At 43.1% G+C, this 25,330-nt stretch overlaps 1 protein-coding gene across 1 annotated transcript; it reads left to right on the forward strand.

The window, feature by feature from the left end:
- On the forward strand, nt 440-6,324 carry LOC8073538 (protein SODIUM POTASSIUM ROOT DEFECTIVE 2). Its single transcript, XM_021464190.1, has 3 exons — nt 440-1,599; nt 3,435-3,510; nt 5,898-6,324. Exons 1-3 carry the CDS (start codon nt 1,159-1,161, stop codon nt 6,014-6,016), a joined length of 636 nt encoding a protein of 211 aa, XP_021319865.1. The 5' UTR covers nt 440-1,158; the 3' UTR covers nt 6,017-6,324.

Raw genomic sequence — 25,330 nt, forward strand, 5'->3', positions numbered from 1 at the left:
TACTTCGCCTGGAAGTTTGACTAGCGCTAAAAATAAGCTAACTCCGGTGCAAATACGTGAACATGTAGCAATATCCATTTTAAATTATAATTCTTATTTTTTTTATACATAATAATTTTTGTTATGCATCTAGATATACATTATGTCTAGATACATAACTTGTACTACGTATCTGAAAAGTTAGAACGACTTGTAATTTGAAAACAGACGGAGTATTAAGTAAGCATTTTATTACTGTTGCTACAATAATTTCAAGCAACCGAGACCCACCGTGCTCCACTTAATTTAGGACACATCCCCCAAACGGCCAAAACTCTTGCATCTGTTTGCTGTTGCTACGATCCAAAAAGAGGGAGAGAGACCGCCAACCTGTAGTGTGGTAAAACAGGTGGGGGTCGCTCAGCTTGGGAGGAGGGTCGTCTCAAAAAAAAAAAAAAGCTTGGGACTGAGGTGACGTCAGCTACGTGCATGCCCGGGCGGATCAAAGCACGCGACTCGGGGGAGAGAGACCATCAGGCCCGCACCACATCTTGTCGTCGTCGTCGTCGCGGCGCACCACCTGCTGCCTTGCCTGCCGCAGAGACGAGAGAGCAGAGCAGAGCAGAGAGAGAGAGAGAGAGGGGGCAGGCAGCACGCAGCAGCAGCCGCCAGCAGGCTCGTCGTCTCCTTCCTCGCATGCTTTGATAGATAGAAGATGCATCTGGTGGCCCGTCCCGGGCAATAATTCGCAACCTTTGTCTCTCACCGGCGACGCAACGCTACAACACAAGCGCCGGGCGCGAGAGCGAAAAAAAAGCTAGAGAGAGAAACGGAGAGAGAGCTCCGCGCCCATTAATTCCACTGTGATTCCATCTCCTTTGTCCTCCTCCTCCTCCTCCTGCGCGTCGTCGTCTCAGCCCAGCCGTCCCACCGCTTCTTTTCTTTTCTTTTCTTTTTAAGCTCCCCACCCAGCGGCCCTCTCTTCCTTCTTCTCTCATCAGTCTCTTCTCCCTTGGATAGACATAAATCCCTTGGCTCCCTCTGCATTGCTGCTGGCAACCAAATCTGAGGCAGCAAAAAGCAGGGCAGTCAACAAGGCACAGGCTTCTCCACCCGCTCCATCTCCTGTCCTTGCCGTGCGTGCCTGTGTGTCCGTACGTGGCTCCGGGCCGCGAGGTGATGAGGGCGGGCGGGATGCTGTGCCGGTCGCAGGCGGCGACGGCGGTGTGCGTGCCGGGGGACGCGCGGTCCATGGTGGTGTCCCGCCGCGCCGACCGCACCATCGTGGCCGACGACGACGCCCGCCGCGCCCTGCACGACGTCAGGTACGCGCGCCTCGGCGGCGGCGGCGGCGACGGGGGTCGCCGGTCCACGTCACGCAGGTTCGCGGCGGCCAGGGCTGCTGCGCCGCCTCCGCCTCCGTCCGCTAGTGCGTCATGCAAGCCGCGCGTGGAGAGGCAGCAGCGGCGCCCTGCCACGCGCGCGCCCGTGGCGGTGGCCGTGACGCTGCCCATGGTGACCAAGAGCCCCAGCAAGGAGGCGCCGCCCAAGGACCTCGCCGCCGCGGCCAAGCGCGTGCAGGCCGCCGTCGCGGCGGCGCCCGGCGACCAGCTCCTCCAGGTACGTAAACGTAACTGACGGACGCGCGCGCCCCTCGTTTCCGATCCTTTGCTTTAATTTCCTGCTAGTATAAGACAGCAGTATTACTATCATATTATTCTACTGCTAACTTTGGAGTAGCCAAGCAGTATGTATATCTGATCATTTCAGTTAGCGTCTGTCCAAAATTCACAGCTAAGAATAATTATTACTCCCTTCATTTCCATTTCAAATTGCGGTAATAATTTTGGTTGGTTGTTTTGGTTAGTTTTCATAATTTGAAACGGAAGGAGTAGATTTATTATTTTTTAAACGAAGAAGAAGGAGAAGCACAAGCAGATGCATGCCTATATTTGCTTGCTTATTATGAGTACATAACCAAATGTTAACCTTCCTTTTTAACAGCCACACACGTACACACACCACCTAGTACTAGTAGGAGGCTTATCTCTCTGGTCTCTGAGAGACTGACGTACTCATGGTGTGTCGCCGTACACACACCTAGTACGTCTCATGGTGTGCCGCCGTCAGCGTTGTAATTCCATTGGCAATAGAGACTAGAGAGGCAAACATATGGTTGGCAAGTTATGCAATAAGAGCAAGGATAATAGAAAACGCCGGTTGCGGGCTGCTAGAAGGCTGAGTACTAGTGACAAGTATATGTACCAGTATACTAGTAGGCTGGGAGAGTTGGATGTATAGCAAGTTCAGCATTTAATGCTCTACCAAGTTGAGAGACGGAGGATGCTCTTCGCCTGCCAAAAGACGATCAAATGGGCTGCAAGCCGGCGTATGCGTCTCTTTATTTGTGCTGCGCTCGACGATAAGCTTAGCGTCGGCTAGCTTCTCTCTCTTCCTTTCTCTTTCTTCCATGTAGGATTTTGATGACATGGACTGCCTCACAGCCTGCTGACTAGGATCTATAATACTTGCTCTAATCCGCATGTATGCCTAGCTAGGACTTGTGAGGCTCAAAAGCTATGATAGATGAATCTACTTAGCGACTAGTCAATGAGTACGTACAAATTAAAATTGGTAAAAAAGGATTAACTAAATTATTACTGCTACGTGGAGTATTAATTGATATTGTGAAATTATTAGGCGTACGTAACCTAAGCGTAATTTAATTCCCTGTCGCGCAGAAACAAGTACTAATTAAAAATGAAAAGCTGACAGCATCAGGCGTGACTAACCAGAATTTACTCATACCGCCGGGGCCCGGGAGATACACATATGCATTATCTAGTCTACTACAACGACGACTACTAGTACTATAGCACAAGCAGGAATAAATTCGTCTGATGTAAGGAGTATTTATTTAGGGGTGGGGTGGGGACAAATCGATCAAAACTAACAAAAGAGGAGATACAGTAGCGGCATTTACGCCAAATAAAGAAACAAAGAGGACTTGTGCTGGGAGCACAGTGAAAAGGCCGTCCATGCATGCATCTTCATGGCCATAGCCATCTCTCTCTCTCTCACACACACAATGCAGCAGCAGTAGCACACATACAGGCCAAGGAGAGTAGAGTCGAGTGGAGGGCTCCAATCGAATCCAATCGAAATCGGTGTCCAGAATTGCAGGTATAGCTCGTTGCAGTTGCAGTTGCAGGAGGGGGGGATAAGTGCGTGCCCCCTCGTCGCAGACAGAGAGTAGTGAGAGACTGGAGATGCTAACAGAGACGCCACTATTCAAAGTGGACCATATATATGCATATGCTACATCTATCCCTGCTCCCCATCCCACAAGCCTTGTATGCATGCATACAGGTCTTGGTGGTTACAGAATTTGGTCACTGCATTGCATTGCATTGCTTACCGTGCGTACGTGGTACGTGCTCTCTCTGTGTGTGTAGGTGGTGGTGATGAAGGTGGCCATCCACTGCCAGGGCTGCGCAGGCAAAGTCAGGAAGCACATCTCCAAAATGGAAGGTACGTGTACGATATCGTTGTGTGTGTGTGTGTGTGTGTGTGTGTATATATATATATATATATATATATATATATATATTTGTATGTATGTTCTCTTCTTGGCACATATACATACTGCACGTACGTATATATTTCCAATAAGCTACATGTACAAGTTTTCATCGCTCGACGGGCTGCATGCATGCATGCATGAATGTAGTGCTGCATGTTCAAAGTAGTATATATACGAGGAGGCATCACCAAGGGGCAGCTAGGCCTGCGGGTACCACCTCGCGGACATGGCCGGCACAGCACGAGGCGTGGGGAAGAGGAGGAGGAGGAGGAGGGGAGGCCGGCCGCAGCCGCCGTGCCCGCCCGCGCCATTGCTGCCCTGTCTGTGGAGATCGAGAAGGAGAGGGAGAGACCGATGGGTGAGAGGGGGAGGAGGAGGAGGAGGGCGGTTGCCGCCGTCGCTGTGTCCGCGTTGAGGGAGGAGGCGAGGGAGTGACGATGAAAGAGGAGGGGAGAGGCCGGACTTTTTTTTTTTACCGGTGTGCTGGGTCGAGAGAAGCCGAGAAAGCTCTACACATCAGATCGCTGAGAGTAAATATAGGCCGTAAATACTGGATCTAAGGGTGGAAATTTTTTTTACTATCGTGGCATGGCTGGCTGCTCAGCCCCGCGTTCTGAATTAAAGAGTTGAATATGAATATGAATATGAATATGAATATGAATATGAATATATTGAATATATATATAGCTACTACTAGCTTCAAAGTGGGTCCACGTACGGTAGAGCTGAGAAAGGCGGTTGGGCGTTTGTGCAAATCGCCCGAACGTCGGATTCTCCGTGTCACGGGCCGGCGGAGCGAGGGATCGGAGGCGACACGTACTCGATTTGACGCGGTCCACCGTGTAGACCGGCCGGCTGGCATATGCCACGAGCCCACGACGGCCCACCGGTACGTACGCCTACTGCGTGCGTGAGTGTGGCAGCTAGTGTAGCGTGACCTCTGCAGCTATAGCTAGTAGTAGCTATAGAGACGCCCGCCCCCATTCGTCACAGATGCAATGCATATATGCCTATGCACACGCCGTACGTAGAGCTAGACCGGACCCAAGAAATTAAGGACGCATTCGTCATTTCACCGCAACAAAAAACCCAGCTGCATATCTGAGTGAATAGCTGAACACCACAACCACTAGAGGCTTAGGCCTTGTTTAGTTCCAAAAAATTTTACAAAACAGGTACTGTAGCACTTTCGTTTGTTTGTGACGAATATTGTCTAATCATGGACTAACTAGGCTCAAAAAATTCATCTCATCAATTCCGACCAAACTATGCAATTAGTTTTTATTTTTGTTTATATTTAATACTCCATGCATGCGTCTAAAGATTCGATGTGACGTGGAATCTGAAAAATTTTGCAAAATTTTTTAGGAACTAAACAAAACAAGGCCTTACAAATATATCGATGCATGGTCAACACATTAGGTAGCCGTGCATGACGACGACGTACGGCGCCTGATCATCCAACTGCAGAAATAGAAGTGATGATCGGGCATGAGGACTGCATGCAGGTTATATTAGTAGGTCTTGGTGGTACTGGTACTCCCCCTCATGATACGTTTAGAGTAGGACATATTGTACCCAAGTGGCCAGGAATTATCATCAGTATATACTACGTACTGTTGGCAGCCGAACTGTTAGAGCTAGCTTAGCTTGATGAGCATGCATGCCACATGATGCATGGACGACGCTGGGGAATGGGATGAAGATCCATCTCCATCCTATACTAATCAAACACAGCTATACCAGTGACTCTCCTGGGGATGCATATACGTAAATGGAGTGGTAGTGCGGCGTACGGTTGTTTGCAAAAACTTAACTCAAAAGGAAACAAAAACAAATTTAATACAACTCTTTTGTGAAAATTGAACGTTACTTTGGACTATACTTGCATTGGAACGGAGCGCATGCAGGCGCAGCACAAACAAAAGAAGCTTTGAAAATTCTTGCGTGTCAGCTGGGAATCGGTGCTCCACATGCGTGGCGTGGCGCGTAGCATGGGGCTGGGCCCGGCCCCCCTGCGCCCGTATGTGTCCAGTCCGGATTCCGGAGCGTAGCGCGCGTATAGTGACGACGCGCATACGTACGTACGTATGTAGACAGCACCCGTTCACGTGCTTGTACTGCACGTGTACAGGTACGCTCACTCAGACTGTGTGCATGCAACACTCATGACTCAGACTCTGCGAGAAAAAGAGAGAGAGAGAGAGAGAGAGAGGTCGTCGTCGTCGTCGTCGTGTGTTCAAGGATGCATTCATTAGCCTTTTTACTGACGGCGCATGGATAGACGATGATGATGATGACGGGTGGTGACTATTGTTTGTACGTGGTGGTGCAGGAGTGACGTCGTTCAGCATCGACCTGGAGAGCAAGAAGGTGACGGTGATGGGCCACGTGTCGCCGGCGGGGGTCCTCGAGAGCATCTCCAAGGTCAAGAAGGCCGAGCTCCTCGCCTGATCGTCATATCATCGACTACTCCGCCGCCTCAGCTCGCTCGCTCGCCGCCGTCGTGTAATCGGTCGTCGATCTCCGTCGTCCAATGTCGATCTCAACCAGTGCTAGCTAGCTTCCGATCCGATCCGATCCAAGCTCAAGTACGTGAAGGACGAAGAACCTGCTCTACATCTCGCTTATTTTTGCTTGCATTGTTGCCTGCTACCTGTGTATCGTCATATGGTTAAAGTCTTAAAAGAGAGTGTGTGTCATGGCATGGTATAGTTTAACAATATTGAATGGATGATGAAAGCCTGCTTGTTTGTTTGTTAGCCAGCATGCACCTGCATTGCTTGCGCGTGCAGTGATGCAGGCAGGCACAGGTGGTGCTGGATGCGCATGATGCACCTTATGGTCGTCGCCGGCCGGTCCGTGTGTGCATGATGCGCATGCATGCTTACTCCGTTCGTTTATTACAGCACTGCACTATTGCTTACATTTACATACATATATATTGCCCACCAGCTTTTTCCTCCACCTTCTCTCTCTTTTCGATCGATCTGATAATCAGTGGATGCATGGGTCTATATATAGCTATAGGTGTGTGTCGATCTGTTTCTGTTGATGCCTGCTTATGCATATGCATGATGGACGAGTGACCCAGACCCACCATGGATGAACATGAACTGATCTGATCTGATCGAGCTTGGACGCTTTCGTTTGGAACTGTGCTTTTGGATGCGCGTCGCTCACGCATCATCAGCTCGTCGTGTGTGCATGTTATGTACGTAATACGTGCATGCTAGCCTGGCCTGGCCTGCCCCAAGGTTGAATTGAAACAAGCTAGGAAGCAAATATATAAATATAAACATGAACATGCATGCTGCCCTGGACCTGGAGCTGGAATAGCTCGCTAGCTAGCTAGCTCGAACAGGACAGGATGGAGCGCGCGAGCGAGAGCGAGAGATCCTTGCGCTAGCTCCGCCTGCGCGCGGTTGTTTTGGCGCATGCGAATGGATCATTCACTAGCGGTGCCATGCATCTCGATCAGTCACTCAGTGGCATGTGGGCCTGTACCAGTTCGGCTTCTATCTTTTCACAATCCCCAAAAACCAAAAAGGTAAACACATGACAAGTGATCTTATTGCCTTTCTGGATGGATGCACATCTTCCTTCGCGCGTGTTAAGGAGCGAGGACTGCACGAGGGAGCTTGGCATCCAAACTTCGTTGTCATCTCTACTCCTCATGAGGCCTTGTTTACCTCCACCCTAAAACTTAAAATTTTTCAAAATTCCTTATCACATCAAATCTTTAAATGCATGTATGGAATATTAAATATAGACGAAAATAAAAACTAATTGCACAGTTTGGTTAAAATTTACGAGACAAATATTTTAAGCCTAATTAGTCCATGATTGGACAATAATTGTCACGAACAAACGAAAAGTGCTACAGTGTTCCAAAATTTTTCGCTTCACTAACTAAACACGGCCTAAATCCATTCTTGACATCCAAACGGGGGAGCTTAGCACTGTTCACAGAATCCATTGTTCTCTCTTCTCTCCATTTCTCACTGACACCACCGTAGCAGCTGAAGCCAAAAAAAAAAATCAAGCTTCTCCAGCTCTGGCTTCCATATGTGCTAAGTACCGCTACAGGGCATCTACATTTGAGGAGCCGGAGTTGGCGAATCTGTACCAAACGGGTTACTTTCACTGCTTCACAGTGTGTAGCTAGCAATGCTACTACGAGTACGAGACAACTAAGTCGCTGAACATGCACAGCACCATGCGTGTGTTCATCGATCTAGCTATCGGCACGTTGGGAAATAAACAATAATCGATCGAAAGAACACTGTGGACGGGTCTGCTGTCGTCGCGGTGACAACTATTTCCCTTTACCTGTCTCTCTTTGATGCTTTCGTGCTTTTCACATGTGCATGCATATGCATGCAGCATGTCCAGCTTGGATCGCATGGCCTGCTCCATGCATGCAGATCTCTTCCTTCTCTCAGCTGGGTCAGGTCAGGTAGCCAATGCAGATGCAGGTGAAGAAGACAGACGATGAAGACGTACGCCTCCAATTCCCTTTTTGGTTTCTTGTGGAGTAGTATAGTACAGTTTAGCGTGAGATCCTGTGCGAGCCCCCGTGACCGGCATATACGCACGTCGTGCTCATGCCGTGCCTGTCGTCGCCCGCGGACAGCAGGACCAGGAGATACTATATATAAAATATATCCTGCTGTGTCTGTGTGACCAGCAGATCCATCAATGGGAAGCAGAGCACGTAAACGACGATCATACCACGACCGATCGTTCGGAATTTTTTTGGGGGGGTTTGTCGATAGAGAGGTGTGGTGTGTGGCCCTAGCGAGTCAATCATGCATGCATCCAAGTGTTAATAATGCTGCAACGTACACGAACTAATAATAGATGGATGGATGGATTATTTGATGGTCGAGCTGTCAGGGAGAAGCCCGCAAGCAGCATGTTGGATTGTCTGTATATGTATATATATACTCCCTGTTGATCGCGCGCGTCATCTGATCATTCTGATGTATGGCCTCATATATATGCTGATGGGAGTTCGTTCGGCCCAGTTCATATAAATCAACAATTGCATCATTGTTGTATAGAGATGTCTGTCCTAACGAATCAAATTAATTATCAATCAATCACTCGGAGACGACATGAATTTATTGTATTTTTACACCAGAAATTTCTAAAATTGGCATCCGTCTCGTGAGATTTTTAAGATTTGACACCATTTCAGTAACTCAGATTGATCTTAGTGTCCGTCCTCAAGCCACACACATACACTTTCTACGACGAGCTCACGTCGACGAAGTGTGGGTTAATTAAGGGAGAGAGGGTGAGAGTGAACTACAGGGAGAAGATAGGGGAACAATCGGCAACGAGGGTTAGTGATCAAGGTTTATCGAGGGTAAGTTGTTTACCTAAATGCTGACTATCAGTTCCATTTACCATGATTTAGTTTAAAAAAATGTTATTGATGGCCAACAAATAGAAATGGTCTACCACTATATAGTATTTACACAACATTCGAACAGGCTAAACGACCATTTAGGCATGCAGAAGGAGGACTCCAATCCTCATTAATATTTAGTCCTTAGGAGCATGAAGACCAGAACATTGAGGATCGGTGTGGTGGAAATAAAGGAATGGTGCAAGAAGATCTCACCAAGGGCAGACATTAAATGACCGTTCTGACCATTGAATGATAATATTTCCTCATGTTAGTGCACATCGTCGCTGAAGAGTAGAGATATCAATGTGTACCCGTAACGTGAAACCTGATGGGTTTTAACCCCAGTAGGGCATGTGTATGGGTGTGGGCTAATTTTTACTTACCCAATGGTATGTTAATCAATGGGAAAAATTTCTTACCCATTGTGTTCGTGGGTACTATTATGGTTCTACGCACTACCTGAAACCATAAACAATGTGTATGTATGTACCGATATGCAGGGGCGGGCCCAGGCCTAGGGCCAGTAGGGCCATGGCCCTAGTCGTGGCCCAAAAATTCTTGGAGTAATTCTTCAGTTTTGGCCCAGGAAAGAAGCCCATTAACTAAAAGACTAGAGCAAGAAAGAAGAGGAATCGCTCAAGCCTGTACCCGACCCCTGCACATCGCGCCGCCGCCCCCTGCACGCCGCCGCATGCGGCACGCCTCGGCCTCACGTAGTCGCGCGCCCTCGGCGGTCACCGGTCGCGAGCTCGTGGACTCTGGCGTCCCTTCTCAGCTCCTCTGCTTGCTGCCTCCTCGAGGCCCTCGACCGTGACCTGACCAAGGCCGACCGGCGACTGCGTGCTCGTCCAGACAGCCAGAGTACCAGACACAGAGACGCTCGCAGCTCGGCAAGCCCCTCACGGCCACAGGGCAGGGCCCTCGGCTGTCGAGTGTCGGAAGCGCTCGGAGCCTCGGATCTCCAGGTTCGCCTATCACTGCCGAAGCCAACGCACCCACCCTGGCGCTTCCTATCCACAGTGGAGCAGAAGGTATGTGTTCTTTTAATTTTTTAGTAGTTCAGTTCTTATTTTCTTTTGATTTCAACTAGCAACTACTAATTGTGAAATTTTGATTCCAATTAGATGAAGAGGACAAGGACTATTGCATCGTATTTCTCTCGAGTTGGTGAACAAGAACAACGAACGCAACAAGACAATAGGTATTAATTTTCAATGTTCATTGATATTTCATAGCTATTCTATCGTATTATTAATTATATAGTTTGAGAATTTCTCTGAATTTGCAAACTTTGCTTGATAGTTTTTGTTTTTTATATACGTGTCTATATATATATATATAGTCATATCGACTATACCATAGGCTATAGCTTTTGAAATTTGGCCACCAAAATTTGGCCCTAGTCTTGGCGAATTCCTGGGTCCGCCACTGCCGATATGCAACAATAATTCAAAGTCATCCCCATCCCAATATACTTCAAGACATGGCCTAGCTAGCAACCTCACATGGTTTCTTCGTGGATACAAAAGCTCGATGGTAAGGAAGGAGAAATAAGAAAGATATATCCATATACAAAAATAATAGGCTCAGGTTTTTCAAGAAACTCCAAAGATTTTTGTTATATTATTATATATATATATACACGCAGCGGACGAGTTTTATTAGCTCGAATGATTCCGTCCCCGTCGTGGAAAGGCCCCGATCATGAGTTTGACTACCGGCTGCCACGGGCACAACTACACTTATGTAGTTTTGCGCAGAAAAAAACTCTCTCGCCAAAGCAAAAGTAAAAAGAACCGGCCCACTTATAGGGTTGTGATCTCTATGTGAGTGTGAGACATAGGGTTCAGGGATTTTTCCAGTCTACATAAGAGGTCTTTTACTTATTAAGCACAAAGTTATGGGGCTATCTGCCCATCGTTTTTTTATATATACACACAAAAGAAGAGAACATTCATCGAGAATTGGACGTGCTTTAGGATGAGTCATCGGCGTTTTTTTTTTAAAAAAAAAATCAAACTCATCGATGGAGGAGCGACGAATTTATGCATGCATCACGAGACGTCGACGATAGCTAGGGTGCCATCGCTGTCGATGGAACATCGGACGATGCGACGTGACAACGGCGACAAGCTAGCGACCGGCGGCCGCGCCCCCCTCGGCTCTGTTCTGCAAGACTGCAACACCACCAGCAGGAGGCGAAAGTCCGTTTGCACCAATGACGAGGTGCCACGTACGTCAACACGCGCGGGTCCCACGTGCTGGTGTAGCTGTAGGAGCTGAGGTGGTGGCAGCAGCAGGTACACGTACACTACGGGATAGAAAAGCACCGGGTGACAAGGCGTGCCAAGTTGGTGCTCAAAAAGTGGGAGCTAGCAGCACGCGAGGACACGATCGATCGCATCGTGCATCCTTCTTCTACCTTTAGCATGCCGTGTACTGCGAGGCCGTCCGGCAGTGCCCGGTGCGTGCTACCTGCTAGCGACGTCGCAACAAACACATGATCCTGATGAACAATGCATGCATGTCTCTGATCTCTGTCTTGGCACCCCCTCCGGCCTCCCCCGACAACACCGATAGAATCGACGACCCATCTCTAGTTCGTTGCTAGCGGCCGGCTAGCTCCACGGCTCGGTACACTTTTCTACTGTTTATTTAGAACAGATCCACCGACTCAAGATTCACGACCTGTTTAGATGCACCCGAAATTCCAAATATTTACAAGATTCTCCGTCACATTAAATCTTTTGACGTATGTATGGAGTATTAAATATAAATAAAAAAAATAACTAATCTATAGTTGGACAATAATTGTTAAATACAAATGAAAGTGCTACAGTGTTAAACTTTGAAAACTTTTGGCATCTAAACAAGGCCTTATTGTGGAGCACACATGTGAATCAGTTTGGCCTACAACTTGACTCTAGCTCCATAAATAATATATTCCCATGAAAAATGACTTGCTACTATGCCTCTGACTGATGTTTATGGTATGTTTTGATGTTTGTAAGTATAAGTAGGAAAGTGATAATTCTTGGATTAGGTGACAGATCGTGAAATGTTTTATGAAGTAGAAGGGCAGTGAGTTGTGGGTCTAGGGAAGAATTAGTTGAGCAGCAATGGAAAAAACCAGATACTGGATGGATCAAAATTAATTCTGATGCTGCCTTCCAGGAGAATGGTTCCAGTGGGGCAACTGCCTGCATAATCCGAGATGAGCAGGGACAGTTCAAGGTAGCGCAGGCACGATGGTATGACAGAGCTCTAGATGTCTGTATGATGGAAGCCCTTGGTTGTCGAGATGGCCTACAACTCGCCATGCAACAAGGAGACCTAAGAGTAGCACTGGAAACAGATTGCCTCGAATTGATCAATTTATGGAAGAAACGGGATGCTCAGCGTTCGACTCTTGGACCTGTATTGGAGGAGATTAATGCCCTTAGCCTTGCCTTGCATAGTTTTTCTTTTTCTTATGTCAACAGAACCTATAATAAAATAGCACATGTGTTAGCAAAACAGGTATCCAAAACGCATCGCATGGAGATGTGGCATGTAACTCCGGCATGCGTGGAGGATTTGTTGATTTCTGAGGCTTCGGCCAGCTAATGAATGAAAGGCAGGCAAGTCACCAAAAAAAAACTCTATCCTATATATCAAACCTCTGTGGATATAAGAAACATAGAAGTTTCTTTGATACATAGAATAGAGTTATTTTGTTTTAGCCCATTTGCCAACCGGGGACTTAAGCCCGTGATCGAGACACACCGTGATCACTTGTCAAGAGGCGGGCCTAAACACGTGCGTGGCCACATGCCCGGCAAGATTGGATTTTATTGGGTTGGCCCCGATGCACGCACTATGGTGACCATAGTTGTTGTCATCATTTATTCCGACTCAGCCTTTGAATACTCCAAATAGATATCCGTCGGTTTTTCTCTAATATAACTTAATAAATTAAATAAACTTAATAACAAATAATTTCAAAAATTATTATTAAATTAAACTAGATAAGAATCACAATACTCACTAAAAACACCATCCCCATCCTTTTAAGCCTCTCCCGACCCTCTCCTCCGATGCCAGGCCATTCAACATCTGCGTCCCGGCATGTTTGTGCGGAACTGAAAATCCGTGGAAATCCGTGGAATTTTGCCTCATTGTTTGGCGTCAGACAGCGGAATCGATTCGATCGCCTGAGAATCCGGCAGTGTCCTGTGAAAGCTGGGGGCCTGGGGGAGACAGGAGCAGTCCTGACCGCGCTGGGCTGCTGCCCCTTTGTAAACAATGCGCATGCAGGCTTATTCACTCTGGGCCTGCACAGAGCGAGCCTGCCTGCCTGCCATGTTGGACCCTGCTGCAGGTTGGACCATTTTCTCTGCCGCACAGCACAGCATTCCAAAACCATGGGCCGGGCTGGACTGGACCACTGCCAACGTTTGCGAATTTTCCTTTTCTTATTAGAGAAAAAAATGTTTGGGCAATTCTCGGGTGAGCATACTTAGACTCTGCTCGCTTGAGCTTATCTATCGACTATACAGCAGTGGTTTTTTTTATTAATAAATAATATTTTTAGCTATGATTTTTTTAGATAAGCTAACCAACTCGTAGTTTCGAATGATAATGTTGCACACAACTGTGTGTGAAAAAGCTAGTCATACCCTGTTTCCACGGACAAACACAGAGAGGTCGGTCTTGTCATACCTAATGTGGCACCATAAACATCACATAATCACATCGGAAGTCTTTGGTCCATTGTCCATTGGTGTCCGGAGCTTGGGAGTTAAGCCTTGTTTAGTTCACACCAAAAATTAAATTTTTTTCAAAATTCTCCGTCACATCGAATCTCACGACATATGCATAAAATGTTAAATATACTAAAAAATAAAAACTAATTACACAGTTTGCTTGTAAATCGCGAGATAAATTTTTTGAGTCTAGTTAGTTTATAATTAGACTTTATTTACCATAAACAAACGAAAATGCTACGGTGCTCCGAACCAAAAATTTTTGAAAACTAAACAAAGCCTTAGGAAAAAAGCCGCATATAGACTGTGGCAGAACCACCCTAATTATATGGCCCACATGCACTTGACATTGTCCTTAAGACCTCTGACTACTGCACATGAGAGTCATATAACTTGGATAGTCTGTCGGGTGCCCTCGGAGGACCCCGAATCATCCACATTTTAACTCGTACAGGATCAACATGGAGTTACCACAACATTACAACATTTGTTACAAAAATAACTTACATCAGAGTGCGGAAGATTTATAACTTAATTTACAACATATGATGAAGTATAAACTTAACTAAATTTCCAAAAGGTGTATAGAGTAGCGGAAGCATCTTAGGTGAAGCTTCTAAGGTAGAAGAGGTGGATAAATCATGTCGCGCCCACCGACATGACCTCCATTAGCAGACTAAGTCAGCACCTGCAACAGGGGTTATAAAACCCTGAGTACAAAAGTACTCAACAAGACTTAACCGACTAGAAAAGAGGTGAAGACTCAGGTATGCAGGCTATAGGGATTCAAGGTAAAGCTTTATCAAGATAAAGCATTTCTTTTGCATAAAAGCTTACTAAGATTAAACCTACTTTCAAGTTTTAACTCAAGGTTATCATTTATGACTAACCAAAACTATTATCAAACTTGCATAAGCATACCACATCTTTCTTATACCAAAGATTCACTTGTTACTACGATGATGGTGTGAGGATTGAGGCTCCATATCCGAGGAAACACGGCGATTCGAATCGATTAAACCCAGCTGAGGATTCAGTACCACACGACATATGTAGAACTTAATCTTGCATATGTCAACCTGTTTCTATAGATCCTCCCATACAAGAACGGGTCCAGCGTCACCCGAGAGTACAGTACACCACCATCCTACAGCCAATCTAGATGTTTCCCGGTCATCTCAGATCCGTAAGGTGGGTACACGCTACTCTCGCCATCTCTCCACTCCCAGTACGCGGTTAGCCGTTCTCGAGTATCGGAATAGCTATAGGTAAGGCTTACCGCCGCATGTGGGCTGTACTCAAAGGTCTCAATCACAACAGGCCAATCAACGGTACGGTCCTTAATCGACTCAGTTGGAGACACTACTTTAAGACTCCATTCTTAAAGCAAGTCCACCGACCGGTCTCAAGTTGAACATTATTGACCTTAAAAGTATTCCACAACAACCCTTCAAACTTTCTCATTTGAAAACCTATCTCATAAGCAGGGCTAAGCATACTAAGCATTTTCATAAAGCGAGTACCAAGGTTAATATTGAAATCATCAAGGTAGATAATGCAGCAAATAGGATTCACTCAACTCCTATTCACCTAATGCATCATATTAACTCAAGTGATATAAATACTTTATGAAAATACAAGGATAGGGTTTAATGTCCGGGGCTTGCCTTGGCCGGAAGGGAAGTCCGACAACTCAGCAAAACCAGATGGATCCACAAACTCGGAAGCAACCCACTGAGGATTAGATTCCTCCGGAGCGTAGTCTACACGTAGAGTTGCATATGCATGATCAATGAGATGTTCATGACATGATAAAGACAGGTTACAAGTTCTTGGATGATAACAACAAACATAACTACCTCGAGTACAACTTACCTTCACGGTATAGAAATAAACTAACTTAGCTATCAAAACATAGATTACTACTAAGCAAATTTTATCATTTTCATGAAGCAAGGCTGTATAGATATCAGGCAACAAAGATCATTTATATGAAATAATCCATAACCAGGGAGCATATCATGCCAAGTACCCACTGGTTATCAATCAATCCTAAAGATCAATCAAAACCTAATATGATTAGGCTTTCTATTTATCTTAATCAATCCTTAATTAAATATTAATGGCAGTAATTAAGTATTAACATCAAACAATAATTAAGTGCCAAAGGTCATTGAAAGATAATGACCTCAGGTCATCACCCAATCCCAAAAGCACTCAAATTCTAATTTGGAAATTAAGCAACTCATTATTTAAGTAAAGGCTAGCTAAAAACAAACAACTCTATTTGCACACATAACCAGGACAGCAGCATATACACAACTTCATTCAACCATAATTAGAGATCCAAACATCCAATAAAGGTGATATTAGACTTTCTGGAAAGCTTATATAATTTTCTACAACTTTGTTATTATCTTCGAGAACTGATTTAATAGATAACATGGCCAAACATTATGAATAAACAATTTTGTCCAGACCTTGGACAGAATCAGACATTAAGCTTCATACATCTATAACCAGAGTTCTAGATCACCAAAAGTCATGATCCATAACATTTTGGAAAGCTTATGAAAATTACTACAATTCATCTTTTATCATGAAAGCATGATTCATAAGTTTAGTAGGTTGAAATTGCACAACTACAGAAACTGATCCAGGATTTGACAGAAAGAAACCATTTCTGAAACTTAAATTTAAACAGACATCACTCAGAAACTATAGGGCCAAATGCCACCAAAATTTAACACCAGCTAGATACATGAATTCTATACAACTTTGTTATAGACAAGTTTCATATCCAACATTATTTACCTAGAGCAATTCATAAGGTTCCAGAAACTGTCCAGAAATCACTAATAATTTAATTATAGACAAATAACATTTCATTTATGTTTCAAACTTGGACCTGGGCAAAACCCAGCTCACCAATAGTTGAAATACATCAAAGAGATACTAGAAAATATCATGGTCATCCCTAAATAAATTCTTTTTATGTCTTTATTAATTTATTTAGATAAACAGACAAAGTAATAACCATATATCAAAAGTACACAATAAAATCTGAGAAAACTACAGAAGCACATATATGCTCTCCAAAGTCTACTGTATAAATTTCATACCATTTGTATAAGTATAGCAATTTCCATGAAAAAGATAAATTTCCATCACAAGAAAGCATGTAGCATCAAGATAAATAAGAAACTCGACATTTTCTACAAACACATAGCTAAATTATGTATCTGTATGATATAAAGACCTCATATAAAGGCAGTGGAACCATATTTTACATTTATTTATTTTTAGTTTAATTTTAAACTATTTAATAAGCATTAAACAAGATAAATTAATAACTTAACCATATATCATCTACTGAACATGAAATTTTTACTGCAACATTCACATAACATCATGAGAACACCATAAAAATTTCAGGGCAATAGGATCTATACAGAATAAGATATGAATTTCTCCTTTTTAAACATAATTAAAAGGCATAAATCATAACCAATTATTTTACTACAAAACATGGTCAGTTTCATATTTTTAATAAAAACTAGACATCTCAAGGAGCACAACAAAATTTGGTTCACCAAAATTGGAGCTACCAAACTCTAGATATGAATTTTCAAACATTCAACAAAACATCTACAAACAAGTCCTTATAGCACTATTCACCTGAGTCACAGTCTCTGCAATTAGACCCCTGGGAAACATCAAATTGTCGCCCGAAGTCCCTGGCCGCGACTGAAAACAGAGGAACTCGCCGGAGATCGTGGTTTCGGCGCTGGAGTGCTCGTCGGCGGCATTGGAGCAGCGGGGAAGCTCGCCCGGACTAGTGCGCACCTGATGGTGGCCGTAGCTTGTCCTGCAATGGCTCGAGGTGGCCTGTCCACGTTGAGGTGCTCCTCGGCGGCGTTTTCAGCCGGAGCTGAGGAAGAAAGACGGCGCCCGGGCGATTGAGAGGGGCAGGGAGGGTTCCTGGGCGTACACGGGGTTCGCAAGGATATGGCGAAGGTGTTGGAGAACTCGAATTGGCCAGAGGGGTTGCGTGTAGAGGGTATTGGACGGTGGAGCTTCACTGGGTGCTTTCGGTCGCCGGAGTAAGTGAGCTCGAGGTCGGCCGCGCAGGCGCTCAAGAGGTCGAGACGCAGAGGTCACGGGCGTCCACGTCGCGCGGTGACGCGGCCGGCAAGCAGCTGCGTGGCGGCGAGGCGCGCACGCGGCGCTGCACGGCCTGCGGCCGCGCGGTGACTGGACTCGTGATCCATATCCGGATACTGTAGCAAGCTTTATCCAACCAGTTTTGTGGTTTTGCAAAATTCGTCCAAAATTTGAACTGAAGACAAAATTCCACCAAAACAAAAGTTATTCAGAATTTTACAAACTACAAATCTTCTTTTGGTGACCAAAGCCAATTCTGGGTGGAAAATGACGAATTTGACAAAACAGTTTGAATTTCAAATCCCAAATTGGGGAAATTCCAAATTTTGAATTGGAGCAGATTAGAATTTCCAAAATTACTTTTAATTTTTCCAAACAACTTGAAAAACTCCCAACATGAAAGTTGTTCAACTTTTTGAGCCCTACAACTTTCATGTTGACCACTTTTCAAAATTCCAAATAGATTTTGAATTGGGGATTCAAATCGGAAAAGGGAACAATTTCGGGAAAATTGTATTTTCAAAATTACTTTAAATTTTGTACTGAAACTTCAAAAACTCAAAACACCAAAGTTGTACATCTTGACAAGATCTACAACTTTGCTTTTGAACTCAACTTCAAATTTTGCTTTGTTTTTTGAATTGCACAAAAGGGGCAAATCTAGGTTTTTGAAATTAGGGTTTCCCCCCTTAAGTCTTTCGGAAAAACTTTCACCCAGGGTTTTAATCACCAACACAAACATCCATACACAATATAAGCACACTTTAATTTCCTAAGCACAATCAACCAAAATAACCTTATTTTAAGTGGATGCATAATAATGTGCTTAACAAATATGCTTTGCAATGCTTATGATGACATGATCCAGTTTTAGTGTTTGTAACATCAGGGATGTTACAGCCCTTCCCCCTTAAAGAAATCTCGTCCCGAGATTTCCAGGGTACTAAAACCCATGGGGTTAAGTAATGGAAAAGGAAATGTGTCAAGCACATTAACTTTTGAGAAGTTCATACAACAATTACGATTGGTCCGAGAATTACAACTAAGATCAACAAGAAGTTGTAATCAATCAGGAATTTTAGAGAATTCATACGAAGATATGAATCTCCAAATGAGCTTCCAAGGAGGATGAAAGCACACTAACAGTAGATTATAGTGGAGCATGACCAGAGATCCCGATGTTTAACGAGGACCCTGTAGTATTTCCTTATGGCTGCAGTCCACAGGAGACTACAAGGCTCGACGTTATAACGTGATCACGGATCATGATACCTACTATAGAGTACGGTTACAATAGCTTTCAATGACCTATGTTGGTTATCCAAGTCAGGGGCTTTAGGTAATTCCAAAGAGATATGGGCATGGATTCCCATAATATGATCCAAAGAGTGAGGTCACCTAAGTTGTGGGTCTATAAGGGATCATGATCATAGACTTTGATAACAGCGAGCGCCCAGCAGTATTTCCTTATGGTCGCGAGCCATAGGAGACCCCAGGTTTCGGCGCTGTTACCTAAGTTATGGGTCATGGTACCTTAAGAGGACACAATCATAGTGACATTCAATCAACAGAAATGTTGACAAATGACATCAAGGAGGTAGCATGTGTCCGAATTAGATGAAATCAAGGAAGGTCACATGCATAACAAATGAATCAAGGATTAGGATCTTATGGAGTAAAAGATTATCAATCAGTTAACGAAACCTGGTACATGATGAGATTCATCAATAAAACAGCTATAACGAATAATAACTGTTTTTGAAGCATAAGGAGGGGCTTTTAAGTATCATTATATTGTCATGTTATGCATGATATGCAATATGCTCGCCTATACGTCTTTACAACGTTAGCTAGGAGGTAACTACTTATATAGGGCATACTTTATACATTATCTTTATTGCTCTGGACGGAATGTTGCAAGACTTTTGACAAAGCATTGTTGGAGTAGTTTGATTCTTCACTCGGCTTGTTGAAGAAAAATTGAAGTCCCTTTCAATGCCTTCTATTTGAGTCGACAGAAAGTCTTCGTAGAACGGGGACAGCAAGCATAAGAAAAGTTAAGGAGCATTTATAAGTCGTTATCCTCAAAAACTTTTAATTTGTAAATTCCTTTTGAAGTTTTTCACAAGTAATGTTGCAGAAGATCCATGTATGAGCTCTGATACCAGCTGTGGCAGAACCACCCTAATTATATGGCCCACATGCACTTGACATTGTCCTTAAGACCTCTGACTACTGCACATGAGAGTCATATAACTTGGATAGTCTGTCGGGTGCCCTCGGAGGACCCCGAATCATCCACATTTTAACTCGTACAGGATCAACATGGAGTTACCACAACATTACAACATTTGTTACAAAAATAACTTACATCAGAGTGCGGAAGATTTATAACTTAATTTACAACATATGATGAAGTATAAACTTAACTAAATTTCCAAAAGGTGTATAGAGTAGCGGAAGCATCTTAGGTGAAGCTTCTAAGGTAGAAGAGGTGGATAAATCATGTCGCGCCCACCGACATGACCTCCATTAGCAGACTAAGTCAGCACCTGCAACAGGGGTTATAAAACCCTGAGTACAAAAGTACTCAACAAGACTTAACCGACTAGAAAAGAGGTGAAGACTCAGGTATGCAGGCTATAGGGATTCAAGGTAAAGCTTTATCAAGATAAAGCATTTCTTTTGCATAAAAGCTTACTAAGATTAAACCTACTTTCAAGTTTTAACTCAAGGTTATCATTTATGACTAACCAAAACTATTATCAAACTTGCATAAGCATACCACATCTTTCTTATACCAAAGATTCACTTGTTACTACGATGATGGTGTGAGGATTGAGGCTCCATATCCGAGGAAACACGGCGATTCGAATCGATTAAACCCAGCTGAGGATTCAGTACCACACGACATATGTAGAACTTAATCTTGCATATGTCAACCTGTTTCTATAGATCCTCCCATACAAGAACGGGTCCAGCGTCACCCGAGAGTACAGTACACCACCATTCTACAGCCAATCTAGATGTTTCCCGGTCATCTCAGATCCGTAAGGTGGGTACACGCTACTCTCGCCATCTCTCCACTCCCAGTACGCGGTTAGCCGTTCTCGAGTATCGGAATAGCTATAGGTAAGGCTTACCGCCGCATGTGGGCTGTACTCAAAGGTCTCAATCACAACAGGCCAATCAACGGTACGGTCCTTAATCGACTCAGTTGGAGACACTACTTTAAGACTCCATTCTTAAAGCAAGTCCACCGACCGGTCTCAAGTTGAACATTATTGACCTTAAAAGTATTCCACAACAACCCTTCAAACTTTCTCATTTGAAAACCTATCTCATAAGCAGGGCTAAGCATACTAAGCATTTTCATAAAGCGAGTACCAAGGTTAATATTGAAATCATCAAGGTAGATAATGCAGCAAATAGGATTCACTCAACTCCTATTCACCTAATGCATCATATTAACTCAAGTGATATAAATACTTTATGAAAATACAAGGATAGGGTTTAATGTCCGGGGCTTGCCTTGGCCGGAAGGGAAGTCCGACAACTCAGCAAAACCAGATGGATCCACAAACTCGGAAGCAACCCACTGAGGATTAGATTCCTCCGGAGCGTAGTCTACACGTAGAGTTGCATATGCATGATCAATGAGATGTTCATGACATGATAAAGACAGGTTACAAGTTCTTGGATGATAACAACAAACATAACTACCTCGAGTACAACTTACCTTCACGGTATAGAAATAAACTAACTTAGCTATCAAAACATAGATTACTACTAAGCAAATTTTATCATTTTCATGAAGCAAGGCTGTATAGATATCAGGCAACAAAGATCATTTATATGAAATAATCCATAACCAGGGAGCATATCATGCCAAGTACCCACTGGTTATCAATCAATCCTAAAGATCAATCAAAACCTAATATGATTAGGCTTTCTATTTATCTTAATCAATCCTTAATTAAATATTAATGGCAGTAATTAAGTATTAACATCAAACAATAATTAAGTGCCAAAGGTCATTGAAAGATAATGACCTCAGGTCATCACCCAATCCCAAAAGCACTCAAATTCTAATTTGGAAATTAAGCAACTCATTATTTAAGTAAAGGCTAGCTAAAAACAAACAACTCTATTTGCACACATAACCAGGACAGCAGCATATACACAACTTCATTCAACCATAATTAGAGATCCAAACATCCAATAAAGGTGATATTAGACTTTCTGGAAAGCTTATATAATTTTCTACAACTTTGTTATTATCTTCGAGAACTGATTTAATAGATAACATGGCCAAACATTATGAATAAACAATTTTGTCCAGACCTTGGACAGAATCAGACATTAAGCTTCATACATCTATAACCAGAGTTCTAGATCACCAAAAGTCATGATCCATAACATTTTGGAAAGCTTATGAAAATTACTACAATTCATCTTTTATCATGAAAGCATGATTCATAAGTTTAGTAGGTTGAAATTGCACAACTACAGAAACTGATCCAGGATTTGACAGAAAGAAACCATTTCTGAAACTTAAATTTAAACAGACATCACTCAGAAACTATAGGGCCAAATGCCACCAAAATTTAACACCAGCTAGATACATGAATTCTATACAACTTTGTTATAGACAAGTTTCATATCCAACATTATTTACCTAGAGCAATTCATAAGGTTCCAGAAACTGTCCAGAAATCACTAATAATTTAATTATAGACAAATAACATTTCATTTATGTTTCAAACTTGGACCTGGGCAAAACCCAGCTCACCAATAGTTGAAATACATCAAAGAGATACTAGAAAATATCATGGTCATCCCTAAATAAATTCTTTTTATGTCTTTATTAATTTATTTAGATAAACAGACAAAGTAATAACCATATATCAAAAGTACACAATAAAATCTGAGAAAACTACAGAAGCACATATATGCTCTCCAAAGTCTACTGTATAAATTTCATACCATTTGTATAAGTATAGCAATTTCCATGAAAAAGATAAATTTCCATCACAAGAAAGCATGTAGCATCAAGATAAATAAGAAACTCGACATTTTCTACAAACACATAGCTAAATTATGTATCTGTATGATATAAAGACCTCATATAAAGGCAGTGGAACCATATTTTACATTTATTTATTTTTAGTTTAATTTTAAACTATTTAATAAGCATTAAACAAGATAAATTAATAACTTAACCATATATCATCTACTGAACATGAAATTTTTACTGCAACATTCACATAACATCATGAGAACACCATAAAAATTTCAGGGCAATAGGATCTATACAGAATAAGATATGAATTTCTCCTTTTTAAACATAATTAAAAGGCATAAATCATAACCAATTATTTTACTACAAAACATGGTCAGTTTCATATTTTTAATAAAAACTAGACATCTCAAGGAGCACAACAAAATTTGGTTCACCAAAATTGGAGCTACCAAACTCTAGATATGAATTTTCAAACATTCAACAAAACATCTACAAACAAGTCCTTATAGCACTATTCACCTGAGTCACAGTCTCTGCAATTAGACCCCTGGGAAACATCAAATTGTCGCCCGAAGTCCCTGGCCGCGACTGAAAACAGAGGAACTCGCCGGAGATCGTGGTTTCGGCGCTGGAGTGCTCGTCGGCGGCATTGGAGCAGCGGGGAAGCTCGCCCGGACTAGTGCGCACCTGATGGTGGCCGTAGCTTGTCCTGCAATGGCTCGAGGTGGCCTGTCCACGTTGAGGTGCTCCTCGGCGGCGTTTTCAGCCGGAGCTGAGGAAGAAAGACGGCGCCCGGGCGATTGAGAGGGGCAGGGAGGGTTCCTGGGCGTACACGGGGTTCGCAAGGATATGGCGAAGGTGTTGGAGAACTCGAATTGGCCAGAGGGGTTGCGTGTAGAGGGTATTGGACGGTGGAGCTTCACTGGGTGCTTTCGGTCGCCGGAGTAAGTGAGCTCGAGGTCGGCCGCGCAGGCGCTCAAGAGGTCGAGACGCAGAGGTCACGGGCGTCCACGTCGCGCGGTGACGCGGCCGGCAAGCAGCTGCGTGGCGGCGAGGCGCGCACGCGGCGCTGCACGGCCTGCGGCCGCGCGGTGACTGGACTCGTGATCCATATCCGGATACTGTAGCAAGCTTTATCCAACCAGTTTTGTGGTTTTGCAAAATTCGTCCAAAATTTGAACTGAAGACAAAATTCCACCAAAACAAAAGTTATTCAGAATTTTACAAACTACAAATCTTCTTTTGGTGACCAAAGCCAATTCTGGGTGGAAAATGACGAATTTGACAAAACAGTTTGAATTTCAAATCCCAAATTGGGGAAATTCCAAATTTTGAATTGGAGCAGATTAGAATTTCCAAAATTACTTTTAATTTTTCCAAACAACTTGAAAAACTCCCAACATGAAAGTTGTTCAACTTTTTGAGCCCTACAACTTTCATGTTGACCACTTTTCAAAATTCCAAATAGATTTTGAATTGGGGATTCAAATCGGAAAAGGGAACAATTTCGGGAAAATTGTATTTTCAAAATTACTTTAAATTTTGTACTGAAACTTCAAAAACTCAAAACACCAAAGTTGTACATCTTGACAAGATCTACAACTTTGCTTTTGAACTCAACTTCAAATTTTGCTTTGTTTTTTGAATTGCACAAAAGGGGCAAATCTAGGTTTTTGAAATTAGGGTTTCCCCCCTTAAGTCTTTCGGAAAAACTTTCACCCAGGGTTTTAATCACCAACACAAACATCCATACACAATATAAGCACACTTTAATTTCCTAAGCACAATCAACCAAAATAACCTTATTTTAAGTGGATGCATAATAATGTGCTTAACAAATATGCTTTGCAATGCTTATGATGACATGATCCAGTTTTAGTGTTTGTAACATCAGGGATGTTACATAGACCAACTGGTTTACTATCACAAAAATTCTAGACCTTATTGAGAGGAAGTTAGCGTGTGAAATTAGTCTTGGTCCACACACACAGCTGTACACCAAGCGGCTTTTCAAGTTAGTAAATGAGGATGGGATGTGTTACCTACTTCTTAGAAATAAAAGGTCTTGTTAGTTTACTCTAAAATCAAAAAACTTTTCAAGATTTCTAATCAGATCGAAACTTATGGCAAGCATTAAATATAGATAAAAAATAACTAATATACATTTTGCTTGTAATTTGCAAGACAAATTTTTTGAACATAGTTAGTCCATGGTTGGATAATAATTGACAAATACAAACAAAAGTGCTACAATGTCAAAATCCAAAAACTTTTTGGATCTAAAAACTTTTCAAGGTTCCCCGTCACATCGAATCTTACGACACATGCATGGAACATTAAGTATAGATAAAAAAACTAATTGCACAATTTATCTGTAATTTGTAAGACGAATCTTTTGAACCTAGTTAGTCCATAGT

The sequence above is a fragment of the Sorghum bicolor genome, chromosome 7 (assembly GCF_000003195.3).
Source record: "Sorghum bicolor cultivar BTx623 chromosome 7, Sorghum_bicolor_NCBIv3, whole genome shotgun sequence".
Classification (NCBI taxonomy): Eukaryota; Viridiplantae; Streptophyta; class Magnoliopsida; order Poales; family Poaceae; genus Sorghum; species Sorghum bicolor.